The sequence below is a fragment of the Osmerus eperlanus genome, chromosome 28, assembly GCF_963692335.1.
Source record: "Osmerus eperlanus chromosome 28, fOsmEpe2.1, whole genome shotgun sequence".
Lineage (NCBI taxonomy): Eukaryota > Metazoa > Chordata > Actinopteri > Osmeriformes > Osmeridae > Osmerus > Osmerus eperlanus.
In genome coordinates this window covers 2202017-2213599 of record NC_085045.1, presented here as the reverse complement: position 1 = coordinate 2213599, position 11583 = coordinate 2202017, and the positions used below count along the sequence as shown (strand labels likewise).

General features: G+C 45.7%; 2 protein-coding genes across 6 annotated transcripts; both read right to left on the bottom strand.

Annotated features, from left to right (window-relative positions):
• Positions 1–5: 5 nt before the first annotated feature.
• On the bottom strand, positions 6–5887 carry LOC134014885 (interleukin-6 receptor subunit beta). Its single transcript, XM_062454065.1, has 16 exons — positions 5875–5887; positions 5528–5578; positions 5119–5220; positions 4771–4876; positions 4133–4269; positions 3875–4008; positions 3318–3477; positions 3130–3215; positions 2741–2966; positions 2383–2559; positions 2151–2252; positions 1825–1962; positions 1387–1509; positions 1183–1267; positions 960–1041; positions 6–493 (listed from the first exon to the last, which is right to left on the bottom strand). The coding sequence occupies exons 1-16, from the start codon at positions 5885–5887 to the stop codon at positions 110–112; spliced, it is 2106 nt and encodes a 701-aa protein (XP_062310049.1). The 3' UTR covers positions 6–109.
• A 465-nt stretch (positions 5888–6352) lies between these two features.
• Positions 6353–11581, bottom strand: LOC134015324 (probable ATP-dependent RNA helicase DDX4). 5 transcript variants are annotated; one of them, XM_062454768.1, is made up of 19 exons: positions 11489–11581; positions 11297–11363; positions 11166–11193; positions 10649–10726; positions 10208–10285; positions 9994–10020; positions 9839–9883; positions 9709–9762; positions 9445–9486; positions 9132–9274; positions 8801–8953; positions 8541–8695; positions 8283–8412; positions 7892–8058; positions 7666–7811; positions 7335–7434; positions 6925–7195; positions 6749–6856; positions 6353–6597 (listed from the first exon to the last, which is right to left on the bottom strand). In XM_062454768.1, the coding sequence occupies exons 2-19, from the start codon at positions 11327–11329 to the stop codon at positions 6547–6549; spliced, it is 1809 nt and encodes a 602-aa protein (XP_062310752.1). In that variant the 5' UTR covers positions 11330–11363; positions 11489–11581; the 3' UTR covers positions 6353–6546. The 5 variants fall into 5 exon arrangements, with proteins under 5 accessions (XP_062310752.1, XP_062310754.1, XP_062310753.1 ...); XM_062454770.1 differs by having other exon boundaries at positions 10649–10705; positions 11489–11538; XM_062454769.1 differs by lacking the exon at positions 11489–11581 and having other exon boundaries at positions 10649–10705; positions 11297–11447.
• Between the last annotated feature and the right edge of the window lie 2 nt (positions 11582–11583).

Below are 11583 nucleotides of genomic sequence, written 5' to 3'. Positions count from 1 at the left end.
GTATATTGTCAGGTAGCTTCAGATTTATTATGTTTTAAGTATTTTACAAACTAGATACATCTATTCATATGGCAGTTTTGCATCATCAATTGGATAGCCCAGCCAGCTTTCAGTGTTGCACAGCGAAGGTGTTCACTATATAGTCATTGTCACATTCAATAGTGTTGCCCACTGTGAAGACCAGCCTTGGAGGGGCCCAGGTCTGGATGCAGCCGGGACAGCAGCCCAGGGTGGATTTGATCTGGGAGTTTTCCGATGGAACTCTGGAACTCTCCAGTCTTCCGATGAAACTCTCCTCACAGCCAGAGCAGCACAGCAGTATGGCCGGACCAGTGCTTTCGTTGCGAGGTAGAGAGAGAATGAAGCATGTGCTTTTGTCTTCTTCCTCGCTGGGACATGGGGATTCTGGATCCGGCTCGGTAAAACACCTTCCTACTTGGAGGTCTGTGACCAGGAAGTCTTCTAGCTTCAGGATGTTCTTCTCTACAACTTCCTGTCAGGGGAAGGGGAAAAAAAACAGAATACTCCTTTAAAAGAGGAGCGATGTGGTGTTCGCCTGAATGGTGTTTAACTCCCATGATGCATTGCATCATGCAAGCATCTCTTTAACCCTTGTGTTCTCCTCGGGTCGTTCTGACCCATCAGTCATTGTGACCCACAGTCGTATTGCGACAACTTTACCGCATACAAAAACAAAGTGAAGCATTTTCTTTTAACCGTCGGGCTGTCTCAGACCCCCCACATTGCGAAGGTTAAAAGAAAAGTATTTTTATTTGTTTTTGTATTGGGTAAAATTGGGTAAACACAATGATGGTTCGTTATGAACCTTTGGGTCATGTGACCCGAAGGCAGCACGAGGGTTAATAACTCACTGATGTTATTGACCACTTAAATGAAACTGCCATGACATGTCAAATCACCTTGTAATTATGGTGCGAAAATAATGGCAGGATATTTACCTCTGTATGAGGCTTCAACAGCCACTGGCCTAACTGACTGGCCTGAGGGTTAGCTACTTGGGACAGGATATAGTCCTTGTATCTGCAAAGAAAGAACTCAAGCCACTGACAATGTCTAAAATGTCGATTGATTTATGAGAACAGGAGAGAGTTACAGTATTGTAATTTGATAGTCTGTAAATGTCTGACTTCATATTGTGGACGTGTACAGTATGTTACTCACAGAGTTTTGTACAAAATGGCAAACAGTCCCAGAACCAGACTCAAGGAGATTAGCGAGGTTGCTGTAGCAATGGCCTCTAGATAACCTGGAAATGCAAGACGACAGACCTTCAAATTAGACCATTAACTCTGGAGACAATTTTTCCTTTACACTAATAACTCTGACAATAAAACGTCTACTTCCGACTGGTTCAGACACACCTACCTACAACAGTAAATGTGATAATGTTTTGTGTGAGGTTGTCTGCCAGCAGGTGAACTGAGTATGTGGTGTGGGGTTGAAGTTTAGGGAAGGTGTGTTGCCTTACATCAGGCCACACGGGGAACACTGAGGCAGAGAGAAGAACATCATGTGATCAATACATCCACATAACTGAGACAGTTTAACATCAGAGTGTTTTGTCCCACAGGACTGCATGCAAACCTTTAGAGACCCGGGTTACACTTAGGACTTCTAAGTCCTAAGTGTAACCTGTCCTCTGAGAGGCAGTTTGGGGTATAGAACAGGACGTAGAAGACGCCTTAAAAGCGCATCAACAGACAACAAACATCAAGATCATCTATAGCAGCCGTTAGAAATGTCACCGTAGTCCAGGCCCACAGTCAAGATGCATGTGCTGTCCCTTCACTGCAGAGCTGGTACCTTGTTCCTGCCTCCCGTGTCTCAGTTCCAGTCTGTACCCGTCCACTCTGATGTGGGACCCGTCCATCACCCATTCCCACCCTGCGGTCACGACGTCACCAGTCACAACGATGTGTAATTTGTCGGGCTTTGAGTGAACTGAAAAAGTTTGTGAAACAGACAAACAAATTTAAACAAAACTAGTTAGAGGAAATTCAGTTTGTTGTTGATAGCTACAGGATGTATTACGTCGGGTTATAGTCATTTTGGAAGAGGGTGGTTGGTTCAAATGCATTTGAACAGAATGATACTAGCATTGAGAGAGTTAGTAGTTTGGCGCGGCTCACCTCCATGCTCCAAGCCGACAGGAAGTGACTGTGGAGGGCCACACAGACTGTGGTAGATGGGGTAGATGCTAACCGTGTAGGTCTGCAGAGGAAGGATGTGTTCTGGAGCAGGGGATGGGTTTCACAAGAAGAGAGAAGGAGGGCAGGCGTCATGTCATATTCTGCCACGGCAGCGTTGTTATCACCACGGTAACTGGCCCACCGTACAGTAGGACCATTTCCATGTGTTTACCTGTCAAGTCGGCAGACCTGCTGTGTCCATCCACCCACCTCCAGTGCTTAGATTCAGGGTTTGTGTGGGAGGTCCACTCTATGGCAAACCCACTGACAGGCAGGGAGGAGTTGTCCCACTGAACCACCAGGAAGTCCCCTCGAGACCTCACCCACAGACTCCTCACCGTTGACATAGCTGACAGGCACAACAATAACTTTAGGAAAAACAGTTGGTTTGAGAGACGAGAGAAGGTTTTAGAGGTCAGAGTTATTGTTTTACTAAACACTAAAACCCATGAGTATGTGGCCTTATCTCAAAGGAGACAGGCCTGCCCAGTGTCCAACAACAGCAGGACGTAGTGGGGACGCAAACTCACCCTGTGGAGGTAGGGGATGGATGCGGAGAAGGGAGGGAGGGGAGGAGCCAGCGCTGTTAAAAGCTGTTACAGTGACCTCCCCCTCCTGCTCCCACACATTCAGCTCTGTCTTCATCTCTGTGGTGTTAAAGGTCACGTTCTGGGACAGGCCACCACCGTCTGTCCTCGATGTGTAGGCCACCCGGTATCCCAGGATACGACCTGTAGCCTCATGCATGTTAAGAGCCTGAAAGAGAGACAGAGGATTCCATAGTCAACATAACTTCCTGGTTAGTCACGTGACTGATCGAGATCTTAAGAGGCGTTGGGGACAAGCATCCCTCTGAAGATTTGCATAGTTACAGGTTCTCTAAATCCAAGACTGAGGTGTACAGTAATACACATCTTACCTTCCACATCAGGATCAGATGATGATGTCTACTAGATGAGGATGGTGGCCTCAAGTGGTAACAAACCTCCAGGCCTTTAGAGGGAGCTGTGAGAGAAAAAAAAACAGAAATGAGATCCCACAGGATTATTCTGTTCCCCTCAATTTTCACCCCTCACTTACTTCTCCCCAGGCCCAGGGCCAACTCACCCCTTTCCAGCGTCATGACTGGAATCTCATCGCTCCATTCGCTCGGTTGCCCAGTCTCCCCAACACACACCAAACTGACACAGTAGTTTGTGTAGGGCTGAAGGCCTTTTATCACATAGTCTACGCTTTGACCATAATTCACAGGGACATCTTCTGGTACCTGGCAGGAAAACCATATCAAGATATGGTGATATTGTACTCGCCGTGAAATATATTATTGTTGGTTGCTTTTTTTTCCACAGGTACACTCTTGCACTTTTGAGGTTCTTGCTGTTTAATTGTAACTTGTCTAACGCTCTTATTGTTCTTCCCTTTGGCACTTATTTGGTTTTCACAATGTATGCTTCATGTTTGGCTACCCGCAATGTTTGGGGCTATCTCGTTGTTGTGATCAGTGACCTATGCACGTTTGTAAAACTCTCTCTTGGAAGTCGCTTTGGATAAAAGCGTCTGCTAAATGCATAAATGTAAATGTAATATGGTAGGGCCAACAATATATACATAGCACATGCTCATGGTGACCTTAAACGACCTGACTGGTCCTATGCAGTCAGTACCTGGGTCCATGAGTGGTCGGTGCTGACTCGGTAGCGGACCTGACATTTCTCGTGTCCTATGTCGCCAGTCCAAGACATAGACAGAGAATCATCCGAACTTTTTACTGTTGTGATAGTTGGAACAGGAGCCTTCACTGCATTGTGATCAAGATGATAAGACAGGAATAAGATCAGTCATCGTTCTTAGAACAAGACAAGACACCAGCTCAATTGTAGTGAAATTGCTGCAGCTCCACGTCACAATCGGAAAGAACTAACCTGCATGAACCATGTCCACAAGATGTGGCCCGAACCAGCCCTTATCCCCCAGCTGCCGGCCCCTCCGTCGGAGTGTGAGGTTGAAATTTGCAAACCCGTTTAAAACCCCCGGGCAATGATGCCTCTCGGTACTGAAACTGAAAATCCCAGGAGGATCACATGACTGTATCACAGCACTTTAACCCTCGTGCTGCCTTCGGGTCACATGACCCAAAGGTTCATAACGAACCATCGTTGTGTTTACCCAATTTTACCCAATACAAAAACAAATTAAAATAATTTTCTTTTAACCTTTGCAATGTGGGGGGTCTGAGACAGCCTAGCTGTTAAAAGAAAATGCTTCACTTTGTCTTTGTATGCGGTAAATTTGTCGCAATACGACGGTGGGTCACAATGACTGATGGGTCAGAATGACCCGAAGATAACACAAGGGTTAAATTAATTCAGATTGAAGAGTGTAACTTTACATACATTTACACTACATTACATTTAGTCATTTAGAAGAAGCTCTTATCCTGAGCGAAGTGCCTTGCCCAAGGACACAACGTCATTTTGCATGGCCTGGAATTGAACCGGCAACCTTCTGATTAATAGCCCAATGCTCTAACCGCTGTGAGCGGTCAGCCATCTTTACTCACTTTAGGATGAAAGAGTAGGTGGTGTCCTCACAGTTGACCAACTCGGGATTCCAAGAGTAGGACAGGAGGCACAGGTCATTCAAATAGCAAGAGATGTTCAGGGATACTGCAGAAAGATGTCAACAAAAAAAGATACAGGAAAAAAGGGAATCATCTGAACTTGTGTTTCTCTAATATCAAATGTCTTTAAATGTCTTGCCTACAGTACAAATAAATTACACTAACCACAAAATAGAAAAGTTGGCAATTTGGCAAAAACTGAATACCTTGCCATGTTGTGTGCATTGAAATGTAGACCCAGCCCATTTCCTATCTGAGATTGTCAGTGATTAGACTGAGGCTTCTTACCAGGGTTATATTGAGAAGAGTCGGCCTCACAGTCTCTGAGGTCGCTGACACAGATACACTTATTATCACACAACTTCAGGTCCTTTGCCTGCAAGGTCAACTCTGGGTGGATGGAGCACACATCACACATAATATCATGATAAAGATACTGCTTTATACGTACAAGTATATGGACACAACATCCACAAATATATGCCCACAGAGGCCCATATTCACCCAATTTGCAAAGAGTAATTGGCTTATTGAACTGAACAGAACTCTTGAGGTTAGAGAAATACCAAATTACTTTCCACACAAGCTGTAAAGATACTAGAATCGTTATAATAATAATAATACATTTTATTTCTAACGCACTTTTCATTTGAAAACAAATCTCAAAGTGCTAAATAAACTACTATAAACTACATACCACAAGGGTGACATGTTTCAGACGGCCCATTGCTCTGACAGGAGGTCTTCACTGGAGACAGAAGAGGAATGTTAACATCTTAAAAGTTACCGAATATGTTTCAGTGATCCTCTAGCTACAAAGTTGTGTTTATGTCGTTGTAACGTTGCACAGTTATGCTCTTTTTGTTAAGCTCTCTTATGCACTTTTTGTAAAAGCTCTCTCTTGGAAGTTGCTTTGGATAAAAGCTTCTGCTAAATGTATAACACGTAAATGTAAATGTCACAAGATGCTATCAGTCCGAAGCTAAGGTGACTCACCCAGTCTCAGGAAGCATGTGCCTAAAAACATCCAAAACAAAATGTCACTTTTGGGCCCCATCTTAGGCAAAAATAAAGAACTGGAATGCAAAACAGATGTTTGAAGTGTCTCCTCAGCACAGGTTTAAGTCCTAAACTTGCCAACACATCTATGTGAGAGTATCTAGAGGGGGAGGAACACTGTTCTGATCTGGATCTGTAAAGCTTCTAATCGCTCACCACACAGGATATTTCACCATGCTTTCTTGTAATGTACATGCACGAAGCTTCGATTATTTTTAAACCGTATTCTGTGTATTGCATCACCTACTGAACGTTGTTCTTTTTCATTTTCTCTACAAGCCATTACAGTTTTAAACAGGTAATTCATAGACTAGGTAGAATGCCCAGCTGGTTTGGCCAGCCTAATCTGTTGCAAGGTATTTGGTATGTGTATGAATGTCTATGATGTGACATAATGCCTTATGATTTTGCTGCCAACCAATTTCCTGAGTATCTAACGAAAATACACACAATTCAATGCAGTTAATTTTATTTACATTACAGTGCTCATGACATATACTGTGCATCCCACCGCCTATTAATATTCCTTTTATGAGCATTGCAATGGCCACAGTGATCCATTAGTTTAAATCGGGATTCTTTGCTCCAGATGTTATTATTAAACTCAGCTTCAAGGGGTCAGACCAGGACAGGGATGTTAGAAAGGTGAGTGGAGAGTCACTCCCATAATTCCTCCTCACTAGGCAGGCTCTGGGCTCCAGGTAGAGACTACAGACACACACAAATCAAATAGAACATTTGAAGAAAGATGGCAGTTGATAACGTCAGTTGGTGCTGACGTTGTGTGGTCCCAGCTGTGTGGTCTACACAACGTCAGCACGGTTGTACTGACGTTGTGTGGTCCAGCTGTCTGGTCTACCTTGTGGGTGTCCATGGATTCAAAGTCACTCCTTTGTGGACAGAACGCTGCAGTGCCATGACCACTGGCTGCGACTTCCTCCAGCCAGGAGGGAACTTCCTGTTGGGACTGTTAACGAGTGAGTGAGTGTGTGAGAGTAAGTGAGTGAATATCTAAATAAAAGAACATGTAAATACCCCTTCCAGAACTTTCACCAAGGAGTGAGCCAATGGCGTGTCAGCATCTGGCTCAAAGAACGACACTGCCCGCCCAGTGTTGCCACAGCGACCAGTCCTTCCGATGCGTTGCACGTACTCATCGATGCCGGAGGGCAGGTCAAAGTTCACCACATGCTGCACATGCTCGATATCCAGGCCTCGTGCTGCCACTGACGTGGCCACCAGGACAGGATACTTACCGGAACGGAAATCGTGTAGGGCTACCTCCCGTTCCTGCTGCTCCCTGTCTCTGCAAGAACAGTCACACTTTCACATGACGTCATCAGTCTAGGCAATCCCAGACCAGGAAGACTAGTCTGGACCTTCAGAGTCCTTGTAGGCCAGGACCATTGGCTATTAAGTCGTCCACATTCTGATAAGCAACCTACCCGTGGATGCTGGTGGTGGGAATCTTGACCTGGGAGAGAAAGGTGGCGATGAAATCCGCCTTCTTCCTGGTCCCTACAAACACCAGAGTTCGCTCGGGGCCTGAAACCAAAACCCCGCAAGATCAAAGCCGACATCTTCATCTGCATCTTACATCAGCCTGCTAGAAATCCACCATGAACACACTGTGCTCATCAAACTCTAGAATTTTCTGGGACATGTAACAAAAAGTAACTGGAGACCTGAATGCATCCCACATAGCGATACACTACTGCACCCAGTGTCGAGGCTTTAGTTTAACAGACTAACAAAGCCTGTCCAGCAGAGTTTGACCTGTCGTCTGCAGCAGCTCCACCAGTTGGTCTCTCTTAGAGAACTGGGTGACCTGGATCACGTTCTGCTCCACATCGCTGCAGGCTCCTCCCACCTGACCCACCGCCAGGAAGATGTAGTCCGTTCGAAGGAAGTCGGCAGCCAACCTGGGGCGTGAAACAGAAAAGGCTTTCATAAATGCTACATGATCGCCTCACTTCGCCATACCTCTTACAGGAACACACACCTTTGAATGTCCTCAGGGTATGTGGCGCTGAACAGTAGCGTCTGGCGTTCCTCCTTAGGGGGCATTCCAGGCGACCCCACGAGGGAGCGCATGGCGGGTTCAAAGCCCATGTCCAACATCTGGTCTGCCTCGTCTAGAACCAGGTAGCGCAGCTTCCCGACTCCCACCTGCAGCACAACATCAGCACCTTGTCCATCAACGATCGCCTTCGCCCACGTGCCACCGTGTTGCACTTCTGAAAGGGGAGGACCAGGGAGGTGGCCATGGTGCAGATGTTTTTTTCTGACAGATGTTTTAAAAAGTGAGGGTATTGGTGCGATGATCGAAGTGTTTTAGCAGTAGACGGACTGCGATTTGGGGTTTTCCCCCCTGTTCAAAAAGATTTCTGCACCTTTCCTTTGCCGATGATATCCAGCAGTCTTCCTGGGGTCCCACACAGCACGTTGCACCCCCGCATCACCTCCCGAATGGCGTAGGCCGAACTGATCCCTCCATACACGACCACCGGGCGCAAACACCCGCTTGGGGAAGGGAGGGGTCACAAGGAATCTTCACACATACAGCTTTCATCCCCACATTGTCTGTCTTGTGTGAATGAAGTCGAAAAGTCAAAAAAAGAAAAACTAAAATCAACGAATGAATGATTCACCCGTAGGAGAACTTCCGGGCGTCGAGGTAGATCTGGTTGATGAGTTCCCTGGTGGGCGCCACAATGATGACCTCGGGCTCCTGGATCTGCCTGAACCCGTCTGCCGTGACCCCGTCTGACATCAGGGTCTGGAGGATAGGGAGCAGGAAGGCAGCCTGAGGGAGGGAGGGAGGGGAGTAAAGTTTGACAGACTATCAATGACTATATCCAGATACTACAGTACCGTAGTATTCAAAATCATGTGTGCGGGCAAAGCTTACCGTTTTCCCTGATCCAGTCTGGGCACAGGCCAGCAGGTCTCGTCCAGTGGATATGATAGGGATGCTGTGTTTCTGGACTGGAGTGGGCTTCTTGTATCCAGACTTGGTGATGTTCCTGCTCAGGGTCGGACACAGACCAGCCTCCTCAAATGACTGGGCCGGAGAGAGGCAGAGCAGAAAGCTTAACCAGTGATGTCGTGTTATGGCCGGGTGACAGTACGAGAGAGACAGGAAAGGCAGAACAGAGAGAGGATGAATGGCCCGGGTTGGAATCAAACCGCTGGGCCGCTCCTGCGAGGCCTTAACCTATGTGGTATGCATTTTCCCTCACCATGATGGCAGGTGGAGGGTCTCTCCCACGCACCTCCACCTGGATGTTATCAAACTTGTCAAAGTTGACCCCCTTCTGGAACTGAGAGAAGATGGAGGTCTCGTCTTCAGGAGGGGGAGGTGGAACATACGTCACCTTGGGACCTGTAGAGGCATCACAACACCAGTTCATCATCACCGTTTTGTTAAACGCCTCCTCTGACATGGTAGAGAGTTTGGAAAGGGATCACTGCAACGTATATTTTCATTTTCTTCGTTTCATTGTCAATATTAGGATACTCAAGATGGAATGTGAAACGAGAAAATCCTCAGACCTGCATTGTGGTTTTCATCCAAGTTGTCGTTGTTGGATGCATCTGTATGAGTAACAGAGAATCCTGTGAGCCCTTACAGACTAGGTGTTCTGGTCTGATAGCAACAACAGAGGCTACAGTTTTATCCACATGGATCGTATAATCTCCTAGCAACCGTTACCTGTTACATCCCTGTGTCAAACAATTTCTCAACTGAAGATATGATACAAAAACAATGGGGGATGTTGATATCACGACATACACAAAGGCAGATATAAAACATACCAGGGAATGAATTGCTGAATCCATCTCTTCCTCCATCTATTGTGTTTCTGTCACCTGTGGGAGAGCAACCTTTCATTTGTAACAGAGTTGGTAGGATTCAGAAGTGATACAAACTAACCTCTGGTCATACCTCTTCCTCCAATGACATTTTCTCTGTTCCGTGAACTTCCACTGTCTGGGGTGCAAGGGGCAGTAATCATGTCAACCAACCACATCACCCGCTCTGATGATGCGTTTGTGTGTATTAAATGTGTGGTTGCATAGGATTAACAAATCACACATCACCATTATCGTTCCCATTGGGCTCACTCCCTGTATAGGGGGGGATTAGACAAGGTTAGGAACATGCGGGAGTAATGAGTAGAGCTGTCTTGTTCTCCTTGGTAGTGTGGGTTAACTGACTTATCATGACCCGCACGCACACACACCAGAAAATATGGCAAAACAATGAATAAATCGTGGTACAAAACAAATATTGTGCAATTCGATGTCTTCAGACCTTTTTCAGGTCCTGTATCAGAAGTGTCACTGCTTAAGCATCGTGCACCGTCCCTTCCTCCTCTGTTCCCTCGACCTCCTGTGGACCATGCAACGCAAACACAGCCGTCACACAATAAATATGGACAGTTCTTCTACCTAGGGGATCAGAGGACGGTACAGTTGACAGTTGGAGAAGAGAGGTGAGAACTTTCCTCGTATGCCTCCCCAGGAATTAGTCTCTCCGAAGGTTGAACGTCTATGATTATCTAAAAATGCAACAAAAACAAATCATAAAAATCTGCCCTTTTGGGATTTGTAATAAAACAAAGTATTACTAGTACTGTTGCTCAGTCTTTGTGCCATTTTTAAGAAATCTAATGCATCCCAACTGTCCCTTATATATCAAACCTGTTTTGAAAAGGGATTATTTGAAAGGCATGTTTGTGAGATGACAGTTGACCTGAGTTGGAGCTTCTGTTCCCTGCTGGGGTGTGGAAGCTTCCTCCCCTGACTCCACCTGCAGCACATACACCATCACCTGCAGCACATACACCATCACCTGCAGCACATACACCATCACCTGCAGCACATACACCATCACCTGCAGCACATACACCATCAGCTGCAGCACACACCATCACATACACCATCACCTGCAGCACATACACCATCACTTGCAGCACATACACCATCACCTGCAGCACATACCATCACCCAGCAAATACACCATCACCAGCACATACACCATCACCCAGCAAATACACCATCACCCAGCAAATACACCATCACCCAGCTTGTAAAACACACGTGTCAACAGAGCCTTCTCTGGTTATGTCTTGAAAAACACTCACCTTTACCACTGACCTGTCCCCCAAACTTCCCTCCATTGTTCCACAAACCATTTCCACCATCTTTGAATGATGAGTCTTAACATACAAAGGATTTTTCAGTTTCATCTAGAGTTCGATTACACTTACCATTATTGGTTGAAGTCCCAGTGAACACCTACAAATGAACAGCACGAGGGGTTTAATTTTTACTTTAACTCAGATCAATCTTCAACAGATTTTGAATCATTAACTCTGTGTGGGTGTCATTGTATTTCTACCTGGATATCCTCTTCCTCCCAGTTCTCACCCATTTTTGTTTTTAGGGTAAGAGGATCAGGTGATTTTCTGAAAAACAAAAAAGTCCTACTATTAGTTTAGTACAACCTCCAACCACCAATGCAATAGTCATTCATGTTTTGTAGTGCACATTGCACCAGCTGATAGAAGTCATTAAATTACTTTGAAATTACCAATTAAGGTGGGATTAGGGTGGGGCATGACAATTTAGCTACTAAAATATTCGTTTTGCATGTATATGATCAAACTGATCTCTAAAACAACATAT

Excerpts from the sequence above, each read along its gene's own strand:
- LOC134014885 (XM_062454065.1), bottom strand. Across the intron at positions 4,009-4,132 it reads TGTGGACATGGTTCATGCAG|TGAAGGCTCCTGTTCCAACT; the intron begins GTTAGTTCTTTC and ends ATCACAATGCAG. Across the intron at positions 1,268-1,386 it reads TATCACATTTACTGTTGTAG|GTTATCTAGAGGCCATTGCT; the intron begins GTAGGTGTGTCT and ends TTGCATTTCCAG.
- LOC134015324 (XM_062454768.1), bottom strand. The coding sequence starts at position 11,329 with ATGGGTGAGAACTGGGAGGAAGAGGATATCCAG. Across the intron at positions 7,812-7,891 it reads TACCCTGAGGACATTCAAAG|GTTGGCTGCCGACTTCCTTC; the intron begins GTGTGTGTTCCT and ends TTCACGCCCCAG. Across the intron at positions 6,857-6,924 it reads TGGTGAAAGTTCTGGAAGGG|TCCCAACAGGAAGTTCCCTC; the intron begins GTATTTACATGT and ends ACTCGTTAACAG.